General features: G+C 56.3%; 2 protein-coding genes across 2 annotated transcripts; one reads left to right on the forward strand and one right to left on the reverse strand.

Annotated features, from left to right (window-relative positions):
- Positions 1 to 604: 604 nt before the first annotated feature.
- On the reverse strand, positions 605 to 3,335 carry LOC134730948 (uncharacterized protein FLJ40521-like; the record flags this gene model as incomplete). Its single annotated transcript, XM_063606617.1, is given in 2 exon segments — positions 605 to 774; positions 2,180 to 3,335. Coding segments are annotated over 2 exon segments (1,326 nt in total), but the record flags the coding sequence as incomplete, so codon positions are not given.
- A 15,047-nt stretch (positions 3,336 to 18,382) lies between these two features.
- LY6L (lymphocyte antigen 6 family member L) lies at positions 18,383 to 20,665 on the forward strand. Its single transcript, XM_034966759.3, has 4 exons — positions 18,383 to 18,672; positions 19,049 to 19,139; positions 19,224 to 19,340; positions 20,430 to 20,665. The coding sequence occupies exons 2-4, from the start codon at positions 19,067 to 19,069 to the stop codon at positions 20,654 to 20,656; spliced, it is 417 nt and encodes a 138-aa protein (XP_034822650.1). The 5' UTR covers positions 18,383 to 18,672; positions 19,049 to 19,066; the 3' UTR covers positions 20,657 to 20,665.
- Positions 20,666 to 27,772: the final 7,107 nt, after the last annotated feature.

The following is a 27,772-nucleotide window of genomic DNA, read 5'->3' on the forward strand; positions in this document are numbered from 1 at the left end:
AGGAGACAGCCGTCGTCCCCGGGGTCCCTGTTTGAGGAGACAGCCGTCGTCCTCGTGGATCCTGTTTGAGGAGACAGCCGTCGTCCTCATGGTTCCTGTTTGAGGAGACAGCCGTCGTCCCCGGGGTCCCTGTTTGAGGAGACAGCCGTCGTCCCCGGGGTCCCTGTTTGAGGAGACAGCCGTCGTCCCCGTGGATCCTGTTTGAGGAGACAGCCGTCGTCCTCGGGGTCCCTGTTTGAGGAGACAGCCGTCGTCCCCGGGGTCCCTGTTTGAGGAGACAGCCGTCGTCCTCATGGTTCCTGTTTGAGGAGACAGCCGTCGTCCTCGGGGATCCTGTTTGAGGAGACAGCCGTGGTCCCCGGGGTCCCTGTTTGAGGAGACAGCCGTCGTCCCCGGGGTCCCTGTTTGAGGAGACAGCCGTCGTCCTCGTGGATCCTGTTTGAGGAGACAGCCGTCGTCCCCGGGGTTCCTGTTTGAGGAGACAGCCGTCGTCCTCAGGGTCCCTTTTGAGGAGACAGCCGTCGTCCCCGGGGTTCCTGTTTGAGGAGACAGCCGTCGTCCTCATGGTTCCTGTTTGAGGAGACAGCCGTCGTCCCCGGGGTTCCTGTTTGAGGAGACAGCCGTCGTCCTCGGGGTCCCTGTTTGAGGAGACAGCCGTCGTCCCCGGGGTCCCTGTTTGAGGAGACAGCCGTCGTCCTCGTGGATCCTGTTTGAGGAGACAGCCGTCGTCCCCGGGGTTCCTGTTTGAGGAGACAGCCGTCGTCCTCGGGGATCCTGTTTGAGGAGACAGCCGTCGTCCTCGGGGTCCCTTTTGAGGAGACAGCCGTCGTCCTCAGGGATCCTGTTTGAGGAGACAGCCGTCGTCCCCGGGGTCCCTGTTTGAGGAGACAGCCGTCGTCCTCATGGTTCCTGTTTGAGGAGACAGCCGTCGTCCCCGGGGTCCCTGTTTGAGGAGACAGCCGTCGTCCTCGGGGTCCCTGTTTGAGGAGACAGCCGTCGTCCCCGGGGTTCCTGTTTGAGGAGACAGCCGTCGTCCCCGGGGTCCCTGTTTGAGGAGACAGCCGTCGTCCTCGTGGATCCTGTTTGAGGAGACAGCCGTCGTCCCCGGGGTTCCTGTTTGAGGAGACAGCCGTCGTCCTCGGGGATCCTGTTTGAGGAGACAGCCGTCGTCCTCGGGGTCCCTTTTGAGGAGACAGCCGTCGTCCCCGGGGTCCCTGTTTGAGGAGACAGCCGTCGTCCTCGTGGATCCTGTTTGAGGAGACAGCCGTCGTCCCCGGGGTTCCTGTTTGAGGAGACAGCCGTCGTCCTCGGGGTCCCTGTTTGAGGAGACAGCCGTCGTCCTCGTGGATCCTGTTTGAGGAGACAGCCGTCGTCCCCGGGGTTCCTGTTTGAGGAGACAGCCGTCGTCCCCGGGGTTCCTGTTTGAGAAGACAGCCGTCGTCCTCGGGGTCCCTGTTTGAGGAGACAGCCGTCGTCCTCCGGGATCCTGTTTGAGGAGACAGCCGTCGTCCTCGGGGTCCCTTTTGAGGAGACAGCCGTCGTCCTCGGGGTCCCTGTTTGAGGAGACAGCCGTCGTCCTCGGGGTCCCTGTTTGAGGAGACAGCCGTCGTCCTCGGGGTCCCTGTTTGAGGAGACAGCCGTCGTCCTCGGGGTCCCTGTTTGAGGAGACAGCCGTCGTCCTCGTGGATCCTGTTTGAGGAGACAGCTGTCGTCCTCGTGGATCCTGTTTGAGGAGACAGCCGTCGTCCTCGGGGTCCCTGTTTGAGGAGACAGCCGTCGTCCTCGGGGTCCCTGTTTGAGGAGACAGCCGTCGTCCTCATGGTTCCTGTTTGAGGAGACAGCCGTCGTCCTCGTGGATCCTGTTTGAGGAGACAGCCGTCGTCCTCGGGGTCCCTGTTTGAGGAGACAGCCGTCGTCCTCGGGGTCCCTGTTTGAGGAGACAGCCGTCGTCCTCGGGGTCCCTGTTTGAGGAGACAGCCGTCGTCCTCGTGGATCCTGTTTGAGGAGACAGCCGTCATCCCCGGGGTCCCTGTTTGAGGAGACAGCCGTCGTCCCCGGGGTTCCTGTTTGAGGAGACAGCCGTCGTCCTCGGGGTCCCTGTTTGAGGAGACAGCCGTCGTCCTCGGGGTCCCTGTTTGAGGAGACAGCCATCGTCCTCGTGCTTCCTGTTTGAGGAGACAGCCGTCGTCCTCATGGTTCCTGTTTGAGGAGACAGCCGTCGTCCTCGTGGATCCTGTTTGAGGAGACAGCCGTCGTCCTCGGGGTCCCTGTTTGAGGAGACAGCCGTCGTCCTCGGGGTCCCTGTTTGAGGAGACAGCCGTCGTCCTCGTGGATCCTGTTTGAGGAGACAGCCGTCATCCCCGGTGTCCCTGTTTGAGGAGACAGCCGTCGTCCCCGGGGTTCCTGTTTGAGGAGACAGCCGTCGTCCTCGGGGTCCCTGTTTGAGGAGACAGCCGTCGTCCTCGGGGTCCCTGTTTGAGGAGACAGCCGTCGTCCTCGGGGTCCCTGTTTGAGGAGACAGCCGTCGTCCTCGGGGATCCTGTTTGAGGAGACAGCCGTCGTCCCCGGGGTCCCTGTTTGAGGAGACAGCCGTCGTCCCCGGGGTCCCTGTTTGAGGAGACAGCCGTCGTCCCCGGGGTCCCTGTTTGAGGAGACAGCCGTCGTCCCCGGGGTCCCTGTTTGAGGAGACAGCCGTCGTCCCCGGGGTCCCTGTTTGAGGAGACAGCCGTCGTCCCCGGGGTCCCTGTTTGATGAGACAGCCGTCGTCCCCGGGGTCCCTGTTTGAGGAGACAGCCGTCGTCCTCGGGGATCCTGTTTGAGGAGACAGCCGTCGTCCTCGGGGTCCCTGTTTGAGGAGACAGCCGTCGTCCTCGGGGTCCCTGTTTGAGGAGACAGCCGTCGTCCTCATGGTTCCTGTTTGAGGAGACAGCCGTCGTCCCCGGGGTCCCTGTTTGAGGAGAAAGCCGTCGTCCCCGGGGTCCCTGTTTGATGAGACAGCCGTCGTCCCCGGGGTCCCTGTTTGAGGAGACAGCCGTCGTCCTCGGGGATCCTGTTTGAGGAGACAGCCGTCGTCCTCGGGGTCCCTGTTTGAGGAGACAGCCGTCGTCCTCGGGGTCCCTGTTTGAGGAGACAGCCGTCGTCCTCATGGTTCCTGTTTGAGGAGACAGCCGTCGTCCTCGGGGTCCCTGTTTGAGGAGACAGCCGTCGTCCTCGGGGTCCCTGTTTGAGGAGACAGCCGTCGTCCTCGGGGTCCCTGTTTGAGGAGACAGCCGTCGTCCTCATGGTTCCTGTTTGAGGAGACAGCCGTCGTCCTCGGGGTCCCTGTTTGAGGAGACAGCCGTCGTCCTCATGGTTCCTGTTTGAGGAGACAGCCGTCGTCCCCGGGGTCCCTGTTTGAGGAGACAGCCGTCGTCCCCGGGGTCCCTTTTGAGGAGACAGCCGTCGTCCTCGGGGATCCTGTTTGAGGAGACAGCCGTCGTCCTCGGGGTCCCTGTTTGAGGAGACAGCCGTCGTCCCCGGGGTCCCTTTTGAGGAGACAGCCGTCGTCCCCGGGGTCCCTGTTTGAGGAGACAGCCGTCGTCCCCGGGGTCCCTGTTTGATGAGACAGCCGTCGTCCTCGGGGTCCCTTTTGAGGAGACAGCCGTCGTCCTCGGGGTCCCTGTTTGAGGAGACAGCCGTCGTCCCCGGGGTCCCTGTTTGAGGAGACAGCCGTCGTCCCCGGGGTCCCTGTTTGAGGAGACAGCCGTCGTCCCCGGGGTCCCTGTTTGAGGAGACAGCCGTCGTCCCCGGGGTCCCTGTTTGAGGAGACAGCCGTCGTCCCCGGGGTCCCTGTTTGATGAGACAGCCGTCGTCCCCGGGGTCCCTGTTTGAGGAGACAGCCGTCGTCCTCGGGGATCCTGTTTGAGGAGACAGCCGTCGTCCTCGGGGTCCCTGTTTGAGGAGACAGCCGTCGTCCTCGGGGTCCCTGTTTGAGGAGACAGCCGTCGTCCTCATGGTTCCTGTTTGAGGAGACAGCCGTCGTCCCCGGGGTCCCTGTTTGAGGAGAAAGCCGTCGTCCCCGGGGTCCCTGTTTGATGAGACAGCCGTCGTCCCCGGGGTCCCTGTTTGAGGAGACAGCCGTCGTCCTCGGGGATCCTGTTTGAGGAGACAGCCGTCGTCCTCGGGGTCCCTGTTTGAGGAGACAGCCGTCGTCCTCGGGGTCCCTGTTTGAGGAGACAGCCGTCGTCCTCATGGTTCCTGTTTGAGGAGACAGCCGTCGTCCTCGGGGTCCCTGTTTGAGGAGACAGCCGTCGTCCTCGGGGTCCCTGTTTGAGGAGACAGCCGTCGTCCTCATGGTTCCTGTTTGAGGAGACAGCCGTCGTCCTCGGGGTCCCTGTTTGAGGAGACAGCCGTCGTCCTCATGGTTCCTGTTTGAGGAGACAGCCGTCGTCCCCGGGGTCCCTGTTTGAGGAGACAGCCGTCGTCCCCGGGGTCCCTTTTGAGGAGACAGCCGTCGTCCTCGGGGATCCTGTTTGAGGAGACAGCCGTCGTCCTCGGGGTCCCTGTTTGAGGAGACAGCCGTCGTCCCCGGGGTCCCTTTTGAGGAGACAGCCGTCGTCCCCGGGGTCCCTGTTTGAGGAGACAGCCGTCGTCCCCGGGGTCCCTGTTTGATGAGACAGCCGTCGTCCTCGGGGTCCCTTTTGAGGAGACAGCCGTCGTCCTCGGGGTCCCTGTTTGAGGAGACAGCCGTCGTCCTCATGGTTCCTGTTTGAGGAGACAGCCATCGTCCCCGGGGTCCCTGTTTGAGGAGACAGCCGTCGTCCCCGGGGTCCCTGTTTGATGAGACAGCCGTCGTCCTCGGGGTCCCTTTTGAGGAGACAGCCGTCGTCCTCGGGGTCCCTGTTTGAGGAGACAGCCGTCGTCCCCGGGGTCCCTGTTTGAGGAGACAGCCGTCGTCCTCGGGGATCCTGTTTGAGGAGACAGCCGTCGTCCTCGGGGTCCCTGTTTGAGGAGACAGCCGTCGTCCCCGGGGTCCCTGTTTGAGGAGACAGCCGTCGTCCTCGGGGATCCTGTTTGAGGAGACAGCCGTCGTCCTCATGGTTCCTGTTTGAGGAGACAGCCGTCGTCCTTGGGGTCCCTTTTGAGGAGACAGCCGTCGTCCTCAGGGTCCCTTTTGAGGAGACAGCCGTCGTCCTCGGGGATCCTGTTTGAGGAGACAGCCGTCGTCCCCGGGGTCCCTGTTTGAGGAGACAGCCGTCGTCCTCGGGGTCCCTGTTTGAGGAGACAGCCGTCGTCCTCGGGGATCCTGTTTGAGGAGACAGCGGTCGTCCTCGGGGTCCCTGTTTGAGGAGACAGCCGTCGTCCTCGGGGTCCCTGTTTGAGGAGACAGCCGTCGTCCCCGGGGTCCCTGTTTGAGGAGACAGCCGTCGTCCCCGGGGTCCCTGTTTGAGGAGACAGCCGTCGTCCCCGGGGTCCCCGTTTGAGGAGACAGCCGTCGTCCCCGGGGTCCCTGTTTGATGAGACAGCCGTCGTCCCCGGGGTCCCTGTTTGAGGAGACAGCCGTCGTCCTCGGGGATCCTGTTTGAGGAGACAGCCGTCGTCCTCGGGGTCCCTGTTTGAGGAGACAGCCGTCGTCCTCGGGGTCCCTGTTTGAGGAGACAGCCGTCGTCCTCATGGTTCCTGTTTGAGGAGACAGCCGTCGTCCCCGGGGTCCCTGTTTGAGGAGAAAGCCGTCGTCCCCGGGGTCCCTGTTTGATGAGACAGCCGTCGTCCCCGGGGTCCCTGTTTGAGGAGACAGCCGTCGTCCTCGGGGATCCTGTTTGAGGAGACAGCCGTCGTCCTCGGGGTCCCTGTTTGAGGAGACAGCCGTCGTCCTCGGGGTCCCTGTTTGAGGAGACAGCCGTCGTCCTCATGGTTCCTGTTTGAGGAGACAGCCGTCGTCCTCGGGGTCCCTGTTTGAGGAGACAGCCGTCGTCCTCGGGGTCCCTGTTTGAGGAGACAGCCGTCGTCCTCGGGGTCCCTGTTTGAGGAGACAGCCGTCGTCCTCATGGTTCCTGTTTCAGGAGACAGCCGTCGTCCTCGGGGTCCCTGTTTGAGGAGACAGCCGTCGTCCTCATGGTTCCTGTTTGAGGAGACAGCCGTCGTCCCCGGGGTCCCTGTTTGAGGAGACAGCCGTCGTCCCCGGGGTCCCTTTTGAGGAGACAGCCGTCGTCCTCGGGGATCCTGTTTGAGGAGACAGCCGTCGTCCTCGGGGTCCCTGTTTGAGGAGACAGCCGTCGTCCCCGGGGTCCCTTTTGAGGAGACAGCCGTCGTCCCCGGGGTCCCTGTTTGAGGAGACAGCCGTCGTCCCCGGGGTCCGTGTTTGATGAGACAGCCGTCGTCCTCGGGGTCCCTTTTGAGGAGACAGCCGTCGTCCTCGGGGTCCCTGTTTGAGGAGACAGCCGTCGTCCTCATGGTTCCTGTTTGAGGAGACAGCCATCGTCCCCGGGGTCCCTGTTTGAGGAGACAGCCGTCGTCCCCGGGGTCCCTGTTTGATGAGACAGCCGTCGTCCTCGGGGTCCCTTTTGAGGAGACAGCCGTCATCCTCGGGGTCCCTGTTTGAGGAGACAGCCGTCGTCCCCGGGGTCCCTGTTTGAGGAGACAGCCGTCGTCCTCGGGGATCCTGTTTGAGGAGACAGCCGTCGTCCTCGGGGTCCCTGTTTGAGGAGACAGCCGTCGTCCCCGGGGTCCCTGTTTGAGGAGACAGCCGTCGTCCTCGGGGATCCTGTTTGAGGAGACAGCCGTCGTCCTCATGGTTCCTGTTTGAGGAGACAGCCGTCGTCCTCGGGGTCCCTTTTGAGGAGACAGCCGTCGTCCTCAGGGTCCCTTTTGAGGAGACAGCCGTCGTCCTCGGGGATCCTGTTTGAGGAGACAGCCGTCGTCCCCGGGGTCCCTGTTTGAGGAGACAGCCGTCGTCCCCGGGGTCCCTGTTTGAGGAGACAGCCGTCGTCCCCGGGGTTCCTGTTTGAGGAGACAGCCGTCGTCCTCATGGTTCCTGTTTGAGGAGACAGCCGTTGTCCTCATGGTTCCTGTTTGAGGAGACAGCCGTCGTCCTCGGGGTCCCTTTTGAGGAGACAGCCGTCGTCCTCGGGGTCCCTGTTTGAGGAGACAGCCGTCGTCCCCGGGGTCCCTGTTTGAGGAGACAGCCGTCGTCCTCGGGGTCCCTGTTTGAGGAGACAGCCGTCGTCCTCATGGTTCCTGTTTGAGGAGACAGCCGTCGTCCTCGGGGTCCCTTTTGAGGAGACAGCCGTCGTCCTCGGGGTCCCTTTTGAGGAGACAGCCGTCGTCCTCGGGGTCCCTGTTTGAGGAGACAGCCGTCGTCCTCGGGGTCCCTGTTTGAGGAGACAGCCGTCGTCCTCGGGGTCCCTTTTGAGGAGACAACCGTCGTCCTCGGGGTCCCTGTTTGAGGAGACAGCCGTCGTCCTCGGGGTCCCTTTTGAGGAGACAACCGTCGTCCCCAGGGTTCCTGTTTGAGGAGACAGCCGTCGTCCTCGGGGTCCCTTTTGAGGAGACAGCCGTCGTACCCGGGGTCCCTGTTTGAGGAGACAGCCGTCGTCCTCGGGGTCCCTTTTGAGGAGACAGCCGTCGTCCTCGGGGTCCCTGTTTGAGGAGACAGCCGTCGTCCTCGGGGATCCTGTTTGAGGAGACAGCCGTCGTCCCCGTGGTCCCTGTTTGAGGAGACAGCCGTCGTCCCCGGGGTCCCTGTTTGATGAGACAGCCGTCGTCCTCATGGTTCCTGTTTGAGGAGACAGCCGTCGTCCTCGGGGATCCTGTTTGAGGAGACAGCCGTCGTCCCCGGGGTCCCTGTTTGAGGAGACAGCCGTCGTCCTCATGGTTCCTGTTTGAGGAGACAGCCGTCGTCCTCGGGGTCCCTTTTGAGGAGACAGCCGTCGTCCTCAGGGTCCCTTTTGAGGAGACAGCCGTCGTCCCCGGGGTCCCTGTTTGAGGAGACAGCCGTCGTCCTCGTGGATCCTGTTTGAGGAGACAGCCGTCGTCCTCATGGTTCCTGTTTGCGGAGACAGCCGTCGTCCCCGGGGTCCCTGTTTGAGGAGACAGCCGTCATCCCCGGGGTCCCTGTTTGAGGAGACAGCCGTCGTCCTCGTGGATCCTGTTTGAGGAGACAGCCGTCGTCCTCGGGGTCCCTGTTTGAGGAGACAGCCGTCGTCCCCGGGGTCCCTGTTTGAGGAGACAGCCGTCGTCCTCATGGTTCCTGTTTGAGGAGACAGCCGTCGTCCTCGGGGATCCTATTTGAGGAGACAGCCGTCGTCCTCATGGTTCCTGTTTGAGGAGACAGCCGTCGTCCCCGGGGTTCCTGTTTGAGGAGACAGCCGTCGTCCTCGGGGTCCCTGTTTGAGGAGACAGCCGTCGTCCCCGGGGTCCCTGTTTGAGGAGACAGCCGTCGTCCTCGTGGATCCTGTTTGAGGAGACAGCCGTCGTCCCCGGGGTTCCTGTTTGAGGAGACAGCCGTCGTCCTCGGGGATCCTGTTTGAGGAGACAGCCGTCGTCCTCGGGGTCCCTTTTGAGGAGACAGCCGTCGTCCTCAGGGATCCTGTTTGAGGAGACAGCCGTCGTCCCCGGGGTCCCTGTTTGAGGAGACAGCCGTCGTCCTCATGGTTCCTGTTTGAGGAGACAGCCGTCGTCCCCGGGGTCCCTGTTTGAGGAGACAGCCGTCGTCCTCGGGGTCCCTGTTTGAGGAGACAGCCGTCGTCCCCGGGGTTCCTGTTTGAGGAGACAGCCGTCGTCCCCGGGGTCCCTGTTTGAGGAGACAGCCGTCGTCCTCGTGGATCCTGTTTGAGGAGACAGCCGTCGTCCCCGGGGTTCCTGTTTGAGGAGACAGCCGTCGTCCCCGGGGTCCCTGTTTGAGGAGACAGCCGTCGTCCTCGGGGTCCCTGTTTGAGGAGACAGCCGTCGTCCCCGGGGTTCCTGTTTGAGGAGACAGCCGTCGTCCTCGGGGATCCTGTTTGAGGAGACAGCCGTCGTCCTCGGGGTCCCTTTTGAGGAGACAGCCGTCGTCCCCGGGGTCCCTGTTTGAGGAGACAGCCGTCGTCCTCGTGGATCCTGTTTGAGGAGACAGCCGTCGTCCCCGGGGTTCCTGTTTGAGGAGACAGCTGTCGTCCTCGGGGTCCCTGTTTGAGGAGACAGCCGTCGTCCTCGTGGATCCTGTTTGAGGAGACAGCCGTCGTCCCCGGGGTTCCTGTTTGAGGAGACAGCCGTCGTCCCCGGGGTTCCTGTTTGAGGAGACAGCCGTCGTCCTCGGGGTCCCTGTTTGAGGAGACAGCCGTCGTCCTCGGGGATCCTGTTTGAGGAGACAGCCGTCGTCCTCGGGGTCCCTTTTGAGGAGACAGCCGTCGTCCTCGGGGTCCCTGTTTGAGGAGACAGCCGTCGTCCTCGGGGTCCCTGTTTGAGGAGACAGCCGTCGTCCTCGGGGTCCCTGTTTGAGGAGACAGCTGTCGTCCTCGGGGTCCCTGTTTGAGGAGACAGCCGTCGTCCTCGTGGATCCTGTTTGAGGAGACAGCTGTCGTCCTCGTGGATCCTGTTTGAGGAGACAGCCGTCGTCCTCGGGGTCCCTGTTTGAGGAGACAGCCGTCGTCCTCGGGGTCCCTGTTTGAGGAGACAGCCGTCGTCCTCATGGTTCCTGTTTGAGGAGACAGCCGTCGTCCTCGTGGATCCTGTTTGAGGAGACAGCCGTCGTCCTCGGGGTCCCTGTTTGAGGAGACAGCCGTCGTCCTCGGGGTCCCTGTTTGAGGAGACAGCCGTCGTCCTCGTGGATCCTGTTTGAGGAGACAGCCGTCATCCCCGGGGTCCCTGTTTGAGGAGACAGCCGTCGTCCCCGGGGTTCCTGTTTGAGGAGACAGCCGTCGTCCTCGGGGTCCCTGTTTGAGGAGACAGCCGTCGTCCTCGGGGTCCCTGTTTGAGGAGACAGCCATTGTCCTTGTGGTTCCTGTTTGAGGAGACAGCCGTCGTCCTCATGGTTCCTGTTTGAGGAGACAGCCGTCGTCCTCGTGGATCCTGTTTGAGGAGACAGCCGTCGTCCTCGGGGTCCCTGTTTGAGGAGACAGCCGTCGTCCTCGGGGTCCCTGTTTGAGGAGACAGCCGTCGTCCTCGTGGATCCTGTTTGAGGAGACAGCCGTCGTCCCCGGTGTCCCTGTTTGAGGAGACAGCCGTCGTCCCCGGGGTTCCTGTTTGAGGAGACAGCCGTCGTCCTCGGGGTCCCTGTTTGAGGAGACAGCCGTCGTCCTCGGGGTCCCTGTTTGAGGAGACAGCCGTCGTCCTCGGGGTCCCTGTTTGAGGAGACAGCCGTCGTCCTCGGGGATCCTGTTTGAGGAGACAGCCGTCGTCCTCGGGGTCCCTGTTTGAGGAGACAGCCGTCGTCCTCGGGGTCCCTGTTTGAGGAGACAGCCGTCGTCCCCGGGGTCCCTGTTTGAGGAGACAGCCGTCGTCCTCGGGGTCCCTGTTTGAGGAGACAGCCGTCGTCCTCGGGGTCCCTGTTTGAGGAGACAGCCGTCGTCCTCGGGGTCCCTGTTTGAGGAGACAGCCGTCGTCCTCGTGGATCCTGTTTGAGGAGACAGCCGTCGTCCCCGGGGTCCCTGTTTGAGGAGACAGCCGTCGTCCCCGGGGTCCCTGTTTGAGGAGACAGCCGTCGTCCCCGGGGTCCCTGTTTGAGGAGACAGCCGTCGTCCCCGGGGTCCCTGTTTGAGGAGACAGCCGTCGTCCCCGGGGTCCCTGTTTGAGGAGACAGCCGTCGTCCTCGGGGTCCCTGTTTGAGGAGACAGCCGTCGTCCTCGGGGTCCCTGTTTGAGGAGACAGCCGTCGTCCTCGTGGATCCTGTTTGAGGAGACAGCCGTCGTCCCCGGGGTTCCTGTTTGAGGAGACAGCCGTCGTCCTCGGGGTCCCTGTTTGAGGAGACAGCCGTCGTCCTCGGGGTCCCTGTTTGAGGAGACAGCCGTCGTCCTCGGGGTCCCTGTTTGAGGAGACAGCCGTCGTCCTCGGGGTCCCTGTTTGAGGAGACAGCCGTCGTCCCCGGGGTCCCTGTTTGAGGAGACAGCCGTCGTCCCCGGGGTCCCTGTTTGAGGAGACAGCCGTCGTCCCCGGGGTCCCTGTTTGAGGAGACAGCCGTCGTCCCCGGGGTCCCTGTTTGAGGAGACAGCCGTCGTCCCCGGGGTTCCTGTTTGAGGAGACAGCCGTCGTCCTCGGGGTCCCTGTTTGAGGAGACAGCCGTCGTCCTCGGGGTCCCTGTTTGAGGAGACAGCCGTCGTCCTCGGGGTCCCTGTTTGAGGAGACAGCCGTCGTCCTCGTGGATCCTGTTTGAGGAGACAGCCGTCGTCCCCGGGGTTCCTGTTTGAGGAGACAGCCGTCGTCCTCGGGGTCCCTGTTTGAGGAGACAGCCGTCGTCCTCGGGGTCCCTGTTTGAGGAGACAGCCGTCGTCCTCGGGGTCCCTGTTTGAGGAGACAGCCGTCGTCCTCGGGGTCCCTGTTTGAGGAGACAGCCGTCGTCCTCGGGGTCCCTGTTTGAGGAGACAGCCGTCGTCCTCGGGGTCCCTGTTTGAGGAGACAGCCGTCGTCTTCGGGGTCCCTGTTTGAGGAGACAGCCGTCGTCCTCGGGGATCCTGTTTGAGGAGACAGCCGTCGTCCCCGGGGTCCCTGTTTGAGGAGACAGCCGTCGTCCTCGGGGTCCCTGTTTGAGGAGACAGCCGTCGTCCTCGGGGATCCTGTTTGAGGAGACAGCCGTCGTCCTCGGGGATCCTGTTTGAGGAGACAGCCGTCGTCCCCGGGGTCCCTGTTTGAGGAGACAGCCGTCGTCCCCGTGGTTCCTGTTTGAGGAGACAGCCGTCGTCCTCGGGGTCCCTGTTTGAGGAGACAGCCGTCGTCCCCGTGGTTCCTGTTTGAGGAGACAGCCGTCGTCCTCGGGGTCCCTGTTTGAGGAGACAGCCGTCGTCCTCGGGGTCCCTGTTTGAGGAGACAGCCGTCGTCCTCGGGGTTCCCTAGTGCTAAGGTGTTTTTTTCTCCTGGCTGCAGCTAACATTTTTCTCTTTTCCTTTAGTTTCAGCAGTTTGATTATGATGTGACTAAATATGGTTTTCTCCAGTTTTATACTTCATGGAGTTTGATAAGCCTATTGAATCTTGGGTTAATGTCTCTTACCAATTTTGGAAAATTGGCTATTATCCATCAAAATAATATTGCTCCTATCCCATTCTCACCCTTCTCCTGGGATTCCAATATACATGTTAGACAGTTGGATCAGTACCATATGGCCCTCTTCTCTCTGTCTCTGTCTCTCTCTCTGCATGTGTGTATGTGGGTGTGTGTGTTTGTGTACTTTTAATTCTATCTTTTCTCTGTGCTTTATTTTGGATAATTTCTATGGACCTCTCTGAAACTTCATCAGTCCTTTTTGCTAGTATATGTTTAGTCTGCTCTTAAGCCCATCCAATGAGTTCTTAATTTCAGGTATTATATTAATTGGTTGATATAATAAACACTTATTTTTATTATTTATTTTGTTTATTTTTAATAACAAATGAGCACTTATTTTCATAGCTTCCATCTCTCTGTTGAAATTCTCCATCTTTTCATCCATTTTGTTCATCCTTTCCTCCATCTCATTTCATGTATTTACAAGAATATTGTGAAGCATTTGTCTGCTAATTCTTTCATCTGGGTTATCTGTGCGTCTGCTTCTATTGAATAGCTTATCTCTTGGTTGAAAATCACACTCTCCTGTAATTCTTATAATTTTTGGTAGTATGCTAGAAATTATATGCAAAAGAACCAAGAAACATCAGTCTCTCCCCGCAGGTAGAGCTCTGCCGATGACGAACCCGCCCTCAGCACCATTCAGCTCCACTGCGAGAAAGGGGCCCCCCCAGACTGGCAGTTCCTTCAGATTTGCACCCACCATTTTCCAATGCATTTGAAAGAAATGATGATTTTTGTACATAATTCCATTTTTTCTCATTGTTGAAATAGAAAGGTTGGCTTCACACTCTTTTCTCATGCTAACTGGACGTGGAAATCTTGTCTTTTTGCATTACAAAATCTGGGAGTTATTTGTCATTGTGACCCATTTTTTTCATTTACATTATTCATCTGTGGATCTTTTTTCCTTATTCAGTCTTGCCAGATATTTGTCTAATTTTTGTTCCTTCAAACACGCAGCCATGGCCATGCTGATTTTTCTGTTTTGTTAATAGGCATTCTCAGTCCTGTCTCTTTTCTTCAGTTGAGTTTTGAAATGTGGAGGTTGGACCCTGAGCTTGCTAACTTCAGGCTTCCCACCAGTTTCCCCCTAATAACTCCAGCATTGATCACCTAAGAAAAAAGTCTCCCTCCTGCTCACCAAATATCACTCTAATGGCTGAGAACATTATTAATTCAAAAATAAGGACAGGCACGGTGGCTCACACCTGTAATCCCAGCACCTTGGGAGGCTGAGGAGGGTGGATCATCTGAGGTCAGGGGTTCAAGACGAGCCTGGGCAACATGATGAAACCCCATCTCTACTAAAAATAACAAAAAGTAGCCAGGCATGGTGGTGCACAACTGTACTCCCAGCTACTTAGGAAGCTGAGACAGGAGAATCACTTGAGCCCGGAAGACAGAAGTTGCAGTGAGCCAAGATCACGTCACTGCACTCCAGCCTGGGCAACAGAACAAGACTCCATCTCAAAGGAAAAAAAAAAATTTAACCTTTCTTATTTCCCAATGCAAATATATAGGGTTAGATTTTTCTCAGGTACAGCTTTTACTGCAGCCCAATAGTTTTGATAGTAGTATCTTAGTTTTAATCATTTCTAGGTATTTTAATTTCCAATATGACTTCTTCTTTAACTGTGGTTTATTAGAATAGTGGTTTTCAATGTTTTAACATGTGTAACTATGTCACTGATGCTTTTGTTATGAATGTCTGTGCTGGGTCAGAGAATATTGTCAGTGTGGTAAATGTGTCAGTTTGAAAATGATAACAAAATCCTTGCTCACTGTTGCCTTGAAAAAAAATGAAAATGATAACAATCTGTACCTTTAGGACAAAATGAAAGTACCGGACTCTCTGGTTCAAGAGCTCCCTGGTGCCTGTGTGTTTGACTGATTTTGTGAACCAGAAGGATTGTGCACCGGGGAGACCATTCAGGCTTACTGATGTCACTAAACCCAAAGTCAGAAACAGAACACAATTGCACACAGCTGTCCGTCTAAGAAAGAGAGCACCTGATGAATTGCCCAGGCACAGGGAGTGAGGGGCCAGAGTGTGAGGCCCCCGCTGCTGACCCAATTCTCTCAGCACCCCCACACCTCTCTGGGGTGCCACTGTTGTTCCTCCTGGGAGCCCTGTCAGCAGCAGAGAGGGGTCTCGCTGGGGACGCCCAGACATCTATCCCCAGATTAAGACAGGGCAAGGAGAAGACCTGTTCCCAGGGAGAGCTGTGCATGGAGCCCCCAAGGCAGGGCCAGGAACTGGAGCGTGAAAGAAGCCAAGTCACCAAAACTATGTAGAGTCAAAAGGGCTAAAGCTCCACAGCCCTAAGAATCAGACACTCAAACCAGGGTTCCACATGGCAAGGGGAGGAGAAAGGCAAGCAAGTTATGACCTGGGCAGAGCCAGGAGGGGCGAGCGAGAAACCAGCCAGGCCCTACACGTGTGCCTGGGGCAAATGGTTACGATCTGAGCTTCCCAACAGCCAAGGTGAGAAGGAAAAAGGGTCAGAGGTATAAGTGTAGCGGGAGCACAGTGATCTTCAGTGTCAACAATTCGGCCTGGCAGTCCATAGCAAGAGCACAGGGATGGAGACTGTGGGACTCATTCAGGACACCACTCGGGGAGGCCTCTGGACATCACGCCAAGATCCCCTTCACTGGAAAAATTCCACAGTGTGTTTCCGTCCGTGCCTACGCCGGGGTTGGCGCACATACCCACACAGCAGCTTGCTGGCACCCAGCTCTCTGACAGTGAATACAATAAGGGCAGGAAGGAAGGTCATCCACTTCACCTAAACAGGAAGCTTGCACATTTTCCTGATTGAGATCTACACTTTAAAAAGTTAATAAATATATCCACACCCAAAACACTGACACACATAACATTTACGTAACATATTCACATAGATTTATAACCGATAAACATATTTACAACATAAAACATAAATATAAAATATGAAATAAAATACCAAACATACTTATAACATATATATTTGTATATCTAAAACATTATATACACACATATATACACAAGCAAAAATATATAAGCATAAATAAAACACTTCTATTTAAATTACTTTCTTCATTAAAATATATGTGTCCTAATTGTGCATAATGTACTGTGATCTTTATTATTCAATTCAATTCTATTCTTTCATCTTCTAGAACATACAAACATGGTTCCTATTCGCCAGCTGGGTTTTATGACCCAGGCTCCTTGGACAGCGCTGCTCCCAGCACCGCTCAGAAGCAGTGCAGAGTGCAGGCCGAGGCTCCGTGCGGCTGAGCCGGGCTTGAATTCAGCCCTCTTTCTATTACCTGGGTGATCCTGAATCAGGGCAACAACCATCCTGGTTTGCCCAGCACCGAGGGCTTCCCAGGTCGCAGGACTTTGGTGCTAAAATTGGGACATTGATCCCCCATCATGAAGCCAACTCCTCAGGTCTCTGTTCCATTTTATTATTTTTAGAATTGGACTTATTGTACCCACCTCCTAGGATTGAAATCAGGCCAGAAATGAAGAATGTTGATAGAATAAACACTTGACAAACGTCACTGGGGCCTGTGGGCTGTGCTCGTACAGGCCTCTCTGCTGCCAGATGTACACTGGCTCATACACCTGGACAGGTGTTGGAGTCTGGGGCCGGGGGGGGGTGGGGGATCCTGACAGAGACCACCAGGAACAAGCAAGCCCTTAACAAGGAGGTGGCCTTGCCTCTCCTGGGCAACTGCAGGACCAAGTCAGGGAACCGTGGAGGCAAAGACCGCAGAGCCATGCCCCCGCCCTCAGACCCAAATCTTTGCTCTGGGCTGTTTTGAAGCCTGCCCATGAACTGTACTCATTCCAGGGGTGCCTCCAGGAACAGCCACAGGCTGTGCCCGCCGGGGAGCTGGAGTGATACGTGATGGGGATAACTGCATGACCCAGCAAAGTATCCTGGGAACACCAAGCCTGCACCCGCCCACCCTGCTGACCACAGGCTGGCTGACCCTTTCCCGTCCCTGGTTAGTCCCCACCACCTCCAGGGGCTGCTGTGTCTGGGAGTTAATTCATGAAGGAGAGAAGAAATGAGGCCAGGAGCACAGCTGGATGCAGTACTGAGGAACTTGGTCAGCCCTGGGGAGGGCCAGTCCCTTCTCATGAGCACTGAAAGCTGTGTGGCTCCCAGCACAGCCCTCTCGGCCATGGCTGCCCCAACACCCTGTCATCAACCACAGGCTCAGATGAGTCTCTGCAGATCCCTCAGCCACTTCCTTTGAGACCTGTGTGTTCCTTCCAGCCTCCGACCTCCAACTACCACCTGGACTCCTTTATTGCATGTGCCTCCAATGCCAATGTTCTTTTGATTTTTCTTTTTGATTTTTGACTTTGCAGATTTCACAGTGCCAAATTCATTCAAATCAATCACAGTGAGAATGGCAAATGAAAAAATGCACATGATAAACAAATTGCATATGGCCCCTCCCCTCCAAACAACTTCCATCCCGTGCCCTCTAAGCCCACCCCCAAAACAGCCCTGATCCACACACAGGCTGGGCGGCAGAAAGGGCTGGAGCATCAGAGGACAAAGGGAGCAGAGGACGCTGAGCCTGGACAGGCAGGGGTCAGAGGGCAGGGCCCGTCTGGGGCATCCCTAGAGCATGCACCAGGGGAAACAGGGACAGTCCTGCCAGGTGGGCCACTATGTGGACGCAGGGGAAATGGCCCCACCTGGCTGCACACTCACTCTCGGACTGGCACTTTCTCTCCCAGCAGCCGTTACTGGAAAGGCCACAGCAGGGGAGGGGCTTGCTGGTCTGCAGTGCGGGAGAGGATGCGGAGGCCCTGGAGGTGGTGGGCAGCAGTCACGCTGGGGCCAGGGGCAGCCCTTCCCAACCACCTTATGAGTAGCAGTTACCCCTTTCTTCTTTCCGAGACTTACCTCCTGCAAGACCCCTGAGGGCAGGTGACTGGGCCGGTTCACTGCTGCAGACCCAGGGTCCAGCCCTGCTTGTCATCATACATGCTCAAAAGGATGTCATTCAGGAAAAGAAGGCAGGAAGCAGAAAAGAGCGAACCTGACACGGGGTGAAAGCTGTGTGACCACCTGGGCTGGAGGGAAGGGCTCAGAGGAGGAAAGTGGCTCGGTGGTCCTCCAGACTGAGGACAGCATTTCCTGACATCACCTGGGTCCGGCAGGGCCCTGTGCCCCCAGTGAGGCGGGAGAGGGTGTGACAGTACCTCCGGAGGGGAGAGCTGGGTGCCCACCAACCGGGATGTCCATGCTGTTGGGTTCCAGCGGCCCAGTGAGAACACGGGTCAACTCCCTTGGCTCCCGGGGAAAAAACAAAATAAAGAATAGGACCAAGGGAAGACTCAGTGTAGGAGGCAGATGAGTCTAGTGAGGAGGGCGCAGGTCTGTGCTGTGACGGGGGCGGCCTCACACTCTGCATCCAGGACCTACATGGGGCCGAGCAGATGCTGCAAAAGAAATTGGAACCACAACCTCCAACGGGCCCGGGGACGCTTTAGCACTCGACAGACCCGGCTGGGCCCCAGCCTCACCTGTGGGAGGACCAAGTGTGGGAGGACAGAGCTGGGAGGCAGCCTGCACAGGAGCCGTTTTTCCAGGGCACCAGTCTTCAAAGGCCCGGACTCAGCCTTTGCCAAATGCAGGTCCCAGAAATTTGGCAGGAGTCCTGGAGCTGCAGCCCCCAACCCCTGCGGCAGCTCCAGGCTCCTGTAAGGCTATGGGAGCACAGCCTGCTTTCCTCTGGGCGACTGAGCCCGCCTGAGGGGCCCCTGGAGGCGCCTGCCCTTCTCCTCCCTTCTCCCCTCCTCCCAGGCCACCCCTGCCAGGGGAAAGCGCTCCAAGCACTCTAGAAAGAACGAAGATTCCGTGCCTGTGGCCTAACCATCCCCGCCTACCTCATTTGCCCTTAACTATGCTCCTTCCTGGATCTGCCTGGCCGGCTCCTGTTCCATCTCAAGTTGTCCAAACCTCACCTGCGCCCCAGGGTCCCTACTCCGCCTCCTCCCTCTTCCTCCTCCTCCGCTTTGAAGCCTCTTCCCTCCCCCGTCTGCTTCCAAATCCAGACCACTCCTGCCCCACCCCAGGGAAAGGGTCGTCCCGCCCTCCGCGCCCTTTGAGGTGCTCAGGGCCCTCTGGGTCTCCTTCAGCCTCCGTGGGTCCCTGAGTCAGGAACCAAATCTGGCCCCACGTTCCCCAAGGCGCGGAGGCTGGGATCTGTGATTGGGGTTGAGGCTGGCCTTGGGGGGACCTGCAGGCGTCCGCCTCCTCCCCGGCCTCGGGCTATTTTCCGCAGGAGGCGGCTGCAGGCAGACGCTGAGGCCCTCGGGGACCCCGGAGCCGCCCCAGTACAAGAGCCCCGAGGAGGGGCTGGCCGGTCCCGCCCCCTCGGTCCCAGGGCTGACTCCTCCTCCAGGACGCAGATCCCTGCAGCCCGGCGGGAGAGAAGGTGCTGGGAGAGGGGTCCGGACTGTGGGCTGGGGGCTGGGATGAGGGTCGGGCGAGCACGGGCTCCGAGGGTTTAGAAAGAGAGATTGGAAGGGGGACCAAAGGCAGAGGGCCCAGGGAGAGGGGATGCGGGGAAGGGAGAAGAGCGAGCGTCGGGAGCAGGAGGCTGGGGGTGGGGGTTGCCCTCGGTGAAGCCCAGTCCAGGAGCGCAGGAGGCTGGAGGTGGGGGACGTCCTGGGTGAAGCCGCGTCCGGGAGCGCAGGAGGCTAGTGTGGGATGGGGGGTGCGCCCTGAGTAAAGCCCCGTCCGGGAGCAGGAAGCTGGGGAGGGGGCTCTCTGGGTGAAGCCTCCCGCAACACCCACCTCACCCCACTCAGGCTGAGCCCTCTGGCGTCATGGAGAGGCTCGTCCTAACCCTGTGCACCCTCCCGCTGGCTGCGGCGTCTTCTGGCTGCGCCACGACGCCAGGTAAGGCGCGGCCCGGGCTGGGCTGGGGGCGTCGGGGCTGGAGCTGCGGACGCTGGTCCACAGCGCCCCGCTTGCTGCCCACAGCTCGGAACCTGAGCTGCTACCAGTGCTTCAAGGTCAGCAGCTGGACGGAGTGCCCGCCCACCTGGTGCAGCCCGCTGGACCAAGTCTGCATCTCCAACGAGGTGGTCGTCTCTTTTAGTGAGTCCCCCCTGGGCAGAGGGCAGGTGCCAGGTGCCGGGGAAGGGCCGGTGCCCCCGCCTCTCAGCGACTTAGCTATGAGTCCAGGGCCTGGGGCCCTGTGGGTCCGAAAGTGCCTCCTGCTGTCTCTCCCGCGCTGGGCTCGGGTGAGCATCCCAGAGTGTGAATTTTGACTTTTTTCTCCTCCATTTGAAGTGGCACTAGGAACTGTCAGCAGGACAAAGGCTCTGATGTCACTGAATTTACAAAGACAGCAGGAACACACGGGTGGGGATGGGCAGCTGTTCGAGGCGATGGGTTATCTGCCCTTCCTGGCACAGCACAGTACACCTGCCATACAACCCAGCATCGGGCAGGCTGCACTGGAATCGATACAGTGTATGACAATGTCATATAGTATAACACAACATAATGAATATAACGTGTATATTGCAACTTAATATAATACGATGTAATATAATGCTACATAATACAACATAATATAATAAAATAGAATGCAACACAACACACCGTAACACTCTATGACACATAAGGGCGATTGATTCCACCCAAGCTCTTTTCTCAACAGTTTGGGTTTTGATGCTGTGCATCTCTTCAGGGGTTCCGTGGTTGTTGACAGACACATGTCCGTCAGAAAGTCTCTGCCATGTCTTTAAGTGAGCAGTACAGAGAAACGAGCCCAGGGCTGGGCACCCAGCCCAGCAGGTTCTCCGTGATGGGCAGCCCCTTTCCACTGCTCTGAGTCACCCCATCTCCCAACGACGCACACGCCCCGGGGCCGGCAGGGGTGGTCCAGGCTGTGCCTGGCTTCAGGGGAAGGCCCCTTACAGCCAGTTGCCCTGGAGTCTGTATTTGCTGTGCCGCGGGCGGAGGTGGCCTGGGCAGCCAGGATCCCCAGCTCTGCAGCGCCTCACCCAGTAAAGGACAGGAAAAGGTGGTCTCTTGGCTCTCCTCGCAGGGCCAGGTTATGTGCTCTAGCTCTTTCTGGTCCCGGCTGCTCCTTCGGAAAGCATCCTTGCGCTTTCCGGATAACTGTGGATACCTCCTTGCTGGGGCTCTGGGGCCACCTGCCTCTCCTCTTTTCTGCAGAATGGAGTGTACGCGTCCTGCTCAGCAAACGCTGTGCTCCCAGATGTCCCAACGACAACATGAAGTTTGAATGGTCGCCGGCCCCCATGGTGCAAGGCGTGATCACCAGGCGCTGCTGTTCCCGGGCTCTCTGCAACAGGGCGCTGACCCCACAGGAGGGGCGCTGGGCCCTGCGAGGGGGGCTCCTGCTCCAGGTGGGCCTCGGCCTCCTCAGGGTCCTGTTGTGAGGGCCCTCCCTTTACGCCCCCTCCTGGCCCTGCTGGCCCATCCCGTCTCCTGCCTCCAACTGCCATCCTGCCTCCGCCCCTTCCAGGACACTGTGGGGGGACCCTCCCTCTCTGAGGTGGTGGGGAGGGTGCCATTGCCTCCACCCCGGATCTAGCCACCTCACTCCTCCCCAACGGGGGCCCCTTTGCTGGAGAACCCCAAGGATTCAGCAACTGCTCCTCCTGGGGAAGGACGGTGCCTCCGATGTGGGTGATGGGAAGGACGGTGCCTCCGGTGTGGGTGATGGGAAGCACGGTGCCTCCGGTGTGGGTGATGGGAAGGACGGTGCCTCCGATGTGGGTGATGGGAAGGACGGTGCCTCCGGTGTGGGTGATGGGAAGGACGGTGCCTCCGGTGTGGGTGATGGGAAGGACGGTGCCTCCGGTGTGGGTGATGGGAAGGACGGTGCCTCCGGTGTGGGTGATGGGAAGGACGGTGCCTCCGGTGTGGGTGATGGGAAGCACGGTGCCTCCGGTGTGGGTGATGGGAAGGACGGTGCCTCCGGTGTGGGTGATGGGAAGGACGGTGCCTCCGGTGTGGGTGATGGGAAGGACGGTGCCTCTGATGGGCAATGGGGAAGGACGGTGCCTCCAGTGTGGGTGATGGGAAGGACGGTGCCTCCGGTGTGGGTGATGGGAAGGACGGTGCCTCTGATGGGCAATGGGGAAGAACGGTGCCTCTGGTGTGGGTGACGGGAAGGACGGTGCCTCTGATGGGCAATGGGGAAGGACGGTGCCTCTGGTGTGGGTGACGGGAAGGACGGTGCCTCTGATGGGCAATGGGGAAGGATGGTGCCTCCGGTGTTGGGTGATGGGGAAGGACGGTGCCTCTGGTGTTGGTGGTGGGAAAGACAGTGTCTCTGGTGGGTGATGGCCCCTTGCATGAGGCCCCTTGCCCTGAATGCTGTCCAGGACCCTTCGAGGGGCAGAAGAACCTGGGTGCGGCCACAGCTGGGGCTCCCACTCTGCCTTCCCATTTCCAGCCCCCTTTGCCCAAGGAAAACCCAGGAAGGATAACACTGTGGGTGCCCCCACCCGTGCATTGGGACCACGACCTTCACCCTCTTGGAGACAATAAACTCTCATGCCCCCATGGTGCTCATTCCTTCCTTCTCCTCCCCGTCCACCCGCCCTGCCCAGCCCTCAACAAAGGGCTCTGAGGGGGGGTACCGGCGACCACTGGAGCAGCCAGATCTGCAGAAATCCTTCCAGCTGGGAGGTTGAGGATGAGGACTGTCCCTGCAGCCTGTCGGGCACCTGTAATCCCAGCTAGCTACTTGGGAGGCTGAGGCAGGAGAATCGCTTGAACCTGGGAGGCGGAAGTTGCAGTGGGCCAAGATCGCGCCACCTCACTCTAGCCTGGGTGACACAGTGAGACTCCATCTCATGTCTTCTCATGGCTTGTTACCTGATCTCTTTTTATCCCTGAACAATATTCCACCATCTTCATGCAGCACTATTTGTTTAACCACTCACCTATCAAAAGACATCTTGTTGCTTCCAAGCATTGGCAATTATGAATGAAGCTACGGTAAACGTCCATGTTCAGGTTCTTATGTGGACATCAGCCTTCAACCCCTGTTTAAATGCCACGGAACACAATTGCCGGAGCTGCCGAGAAGCCTCTGTGTAGCTGTGTAAGAAACTTCACACCTGTCTTCCATGGCAGCCGCACCATTTTGCACCCTCACCGGCAATGACGGGGAGTGCCCGTCGCTCTGCATCCCAGCCAGAAACTGATATTGTCAGTGTTCTGGATTTCAGTCACTTAAAAAGTGGTGCTGGTGTCTCGTAGGTGTCTTCATTTGCAGTTCCCTGTTCCCAGAGCCTCATTCTGTCTGCTTACTTGCCAGCAGTGGATCTTTGGTGAGGTGTCTGGTCAGATGCTTTCTTCATTTTTTATGTTCTTATTGAGTTTGTTTGTTTGTTTGTTTGTTTGTTTTTAAATACAGACAGGGTCTTCCTATGTTGCCCAGGCTCATCTCAAACCCTTGGACTCAAGGAATCTGCCTACCTCAGGCTCCCAAAGTGCTGGGATTACATTTTGGGAGCCTGAGGCAAGCAGATCCTTTGAGCCCAAGAGAAACAGGTTGAGCCACCACGCCCAACGTGTTTGTCGATTTTTTTAATCAATTTGTTTTTAATTTTAGGGATTATGTTTTCAGTTTTGTATCTAAAAACTCATCACCAAACCCAGGGTCACATCAATTTTCTCCTGCATTTTCTTCTAGGAGGTTTATAGTTTTGCATTTTGCATTCAGGCCTATGGTCCTTTTTAGTTAGTTTTTGTGAAAGGTATAAGATTTGTGTCTGGATTAGTTTTTTGTTTGTTTGTTTGTTTTTTGTTTGTTTTTCTGCATGTGGATTTTCAACTTTAACACATCATTTTTATATATAAATTTATTTTTAAAAATAACAATTGCAGCAACATTGATAATCAATCACCCATACTCCCCCTACTGATAGAGAAAAAAACCTTCTATACAGTTGAGTAACAAAGGAAAATCAAGACCTTTTATCAGACACCCTACAGCCAGAAATGGCGATGCTGTCCCCAGCGGGGCAGACCTGACACATTCAATGTCCCAGGGTAACACACCAGCCCGGTGGTGTAGACCTGACACATTCAACATCTCAGGGTAACACACCAGCCCATGGTGTAGACCTGACACGTTCGACGTCCCAGGGTAACATATCCACCCAGTGGTGTAGACCTGCCACGTTCGACGTCCCGGGGTAACGCACCAGCCCAGTGGTGTGGACCTGCCACGTTCGACATCCCGGGGTAACGCACCAGCCCAGTGGTGTGGACCTGCCACGTTCGACGTCCCGGGGTAACGCACCAGCCCAGTGGTGTGGACCTGCCACGTTCGACATCCCGGGGTAACGCACCAGCCCAGTGGTATAGACCTGCCACGTTCGACGTCCCGGGGTAACGCACCAGCCCAGTGGTGTGGACCTGCCACGTTTGACGTCCCGGGGTAACGCACCAGCCCAGTGGTGTGGACCTGCCACATTCGACGTCCCGGGGTAACGCACCAGCCCAGTGGTGTGGACCTGCCACGTTCGACGTCCCAGGGTAACACATCCACCCAGTGGTATAGACCTGCCACGTTCGACGTCCCGGGGTAATGCACCAGCCCAGTGGTATAGACCTGCCACGTTCGACGTCCCGGGGTAACGCACCAGCCCAGTGGTGTGGACCTGCCACGTTCGACGTCCCGGGGTAACGCACCAGCCCAGTGGTGTGGACCTGCCACGTTCGACGTCCCGGGGTAACGCACCAGCCCAGTGGTGTGGACCTGCCACGTTCGACGTCCCGGGGTAACGCACCAGCCCAGTGGTGTGGACCTGCCACGTTCGACGTCCCGGGGTAACGCACCAGCCCAGTGGTGTGGACCTGCCACGTTCGACGTCCCGGGGTAACGCACCAGCCCAGTGGTGTGGACCTGCCACGTTCGACGTCCCGCGGTAACGCACCAGCCCAGTGGTGTGGACCTGCCACGTTCGACGTCCCGGGGTAACGCACCAGCCCAGTGGTGTAGACCTGACGTGTTCAACATCCCGGGGTAACGCACCAGCCCATGGTGTAGACCTGACGTGTTCAACGTCCCAGGGTAACGCACCAGCCCATGGTGTAGACCTGACGTGTTCGACGTCCCAGGGTAACACACTTCCCATGCACCATGTTCTCTGACCATGTGTATTTAAATTGAATGTTTATGATGAAGATAAACTTTAACATTTCAAATATGGGAAATTTAATTAACGTTTCAGTTAGTTCGTCTGTTAAAGAAGAAACTATAATAGGCTTCTTAAAAATTCCTTGAGCTGCGTGGTAACAAAAATCAGAACCAGCTTTTGTTTTAAATGAGAGCGGTGCTTTGAGGAAAACGTATAGACTTAAGGCCTTGTGTTAGAAAGGAAGAGGGGCTGAAAATTAAGAAACCTTGTATTCAGGTCTAGAACCTTGAGAAGAACAACAAATTAAACCCAGGGAGGTCTAAAGGAAAATGTCCCCCCAAAAGGTGTTATCAAAGAAATCAGAAACCAAAATAAACTAAAATAGAGAAGATCCACAAAGTCAACAGATGCACAAAATGGTGACATTGCTGGCAAGACTGAGAATGAGATGGAAGGGGAAACACAGATAAACGGCTTGAGTGGTTAAAGAGGCTGAACCGTTCCAGCCACCCATTCATGCAAAATCCCAGGAAGTGGAAATTGAATTCAAGTGGTGGGAAGTGGATCAGTGGTTGCCTGGAGCTGGATGTGGATGGGGGGCCGTGTCACTCATGGTGGGCACCTGTTGGGGGAGGCAAGTGTGACGAGCATGGTGGTAGGTATGTGGTGTGTAAATTTACCAACATTCATTGAGCTGACCACTTAAAATGGGTGCTTTTTGTTGTGTGTAAATCACACTTCAGTAAAATTGATCGAACTGTCACAAGAAGCCAGGTTGGGTGGTGCATGCCTGTGGTCCCAGCTACTGGGGAGGCTGAGGTGGGAGGATTGCTTGAGCCCAGGAGGTGAAGGCTGCAGTGAGCCGAGATCGCACTACTGCACTCCAGCCCAGACAGCAGAATGAGACCCTGTCTCAGAAAAATAAATAAAAATAAAATAAATGATCACAACAGACATTTTGCATACCTGTATGGAATAAGTTTGAAAATTTAGATGAAATGAAGTGTTTCTAGTAAAAACATAATTTGCCAAATTGGGCCCAAGAAGTAAAGTTTCCAAGTTCCTTTTACATGGCAAGCATCACACTGATAGCCAAACATGATAAAGATGATACTAAAAAGGAAAATATAGCACTTTTATATATCAGTGCAATAATCTTAAATAAAATATTAGCAAGACAAATTCAGTAGCACATTGGACAATAACATGATTGTGTGTGCGCACACGTGTGCATGAGTGTGTGTGCATGTGTGTGTGTGTGAACCCTGAAGCCAGAAACTCACTGTATGGGAAAGTACTGGCTGCGGTTCCACTAATGCACTAAGACCAGGACAGACACTGTCATTTTTTAAACATTGCAGTGGAGACAAAAGCAAAGAAAAATAGAGGAGAAAGCAATTGGAGGCAAAAGATTTGAGGAAAATACAATCTATTTGCTGCTGACCCATCTACCTCAAAAACTCTTTCTAAAGAAAGCCCTGGCTGGGCACGGTGGCTCACGCTTGTAATCCCAGCACTTTGGGAGGCTGAGGCGGGCGGATCACGAGGTCAAGAGATCAAGACCAGCCTGGCCAACATGGCGAAACCCTGTCTCTAATAAAAATACAAAAAATTAGCTGGGTGTGGTGGCGGGCACCTATAATCCCAGCTATGGGCGCCTATAATCCCAGCTACTCAGGAGGCTGAGGTGGGAGAATCGCTTGAACCCAGGAGGTGGAGGTTGCAGTGAGCCAAGATTGTGCCACTGTATTCCAGCCTGGATGACAGAGTGAGACTCCGTCAAAAAAAAAAAAAAAGGAAAAAAGCCCTAATGGAGCAATGCTAAGACTAGAAAATTCAATAAAATCGTTCAATGAGGTAGTAGAATATGAAATTAAAGTGAAAACCAACAGCCTTTTTATATAGAAGCAAGAACTAACTACAAGATATAATGGAAGAGAAAACTTCATTTACAATTGGGGAGAAAATCCAATGCTTAAAAATAAATTGGATTTTAAAACGTGCAAAATCTAAGGTAGTAAAATTCAATGCACTCCTGCGAGATGCACCTGGAGGCTTGAGCCACTGTAAAGCTGTTCCTTGTTCTCTAATGGCACCAATGCCATTAGACATCAGTCCTCCCTAATTTATGAAATGTTTTCATTTAATGTGACTGCTATAAAAATCATGATTTCTTTTTATTGAACAAGACATGTTGAAAGATATGCAAACAAAAACATTCAAGATTGGTTAGGAAAATTCTGAAAAAAATTTGAGTTATTAATGGGTTAGTACTACCAGAGATTAAAACACACCAAAAAAAACCCTCAGAAATTAAAACGGTGTGGTGTCTTCATGCTAATGAATAATCAAGTGAAGTAGACTAGAAAGACCAGAAATATACCCAAGAATGCATGGAAACTCCGTGTACAATACAGGGAGAATCTCAAATCTCTGGATCAAAGATAAACTTGTTAAAATAATTGATGTGTGAACAAATGAATGGATTCTTGGAAGAAGTCAAATAGGATCTCTACCCATGCATCCACATAGCAGACATAAGAATTAATGTTAAACAACCAAAGTGTACAAATACCAAAAGAAATGATATGTGAATATCTTTTTTTTTTTTCAAGATGGAGTCTTGCACTGTCACCCAGGCTGGAGTGCAGTGGCACAATCTCGGCTCACTGCAACCTCCACCTCCTGGGTTCAAGCGATTCTCCTGCCTCAGCCTCCCGTGTAGCTGGGATTACAGGCACCCACCACCACGCCCAGCTAATTTTTTGTATTTTTAGTAGAGACAGTGTTTCACCATGTTGGCCAGGCTGGTCTCGAACTCCTGACCTTGTGATTCGCCCACCTCAGCCTCCCAAAGTGCTGGGATTACAGGCATGAGACACCGTGTCCGGCTATGAATATCTTTACAACCTGAGTGTGGAGAAAGACTTCCTAAATTTAATTCAATCGAAATGCAAAAAAGAAAAGATTGACTAATTTGACTCTATAAAAATATAGATATTTTGTATGAGGTGCACATGGGCACACACACACACAAACAAACACATACCAGGGAGTTATAAAGAACTCTTAATTGGGGGAGGTAGGCAAACGCCAAAAGCTTAATAGAAAATATGAGCAACATACACAAACATTAGCAACAATGATATAAAATACCACTTAAACATAAGGAAAAATGTTGCCCTTCACTTGTGGAAGAAATGCAAATGAAAACAGCCCTAGGGATGTTGACTTTGGGGTGGCACCTGCTGCAGAGGGTAACGTGCAGCATGTCGAGGGCAGCACTGCCAAGGCTGGTTCGAGCTCAAGGTCAGGTGGAGGAGGTAGTCTCTCCCATCTCTTCTGCTGAGTACAGCTCTAAAACCTGCCTGAAACACGTGGAGAAGCTATCTG

Source organism: Pan paniscus, chromosome 7 (genome assembly GCF_029289425.2).
Source record: "Pan paniscus chromosome 7, NHGRI_mPanPan1-v2.0_pri, whole genome shotgun sequence".
Classification (NCBI taxonomy): Eukaryota; Metazoa; Chordata; class Mammalia; order Primates; family Hominidae; genus Pan; species Pan paniscus.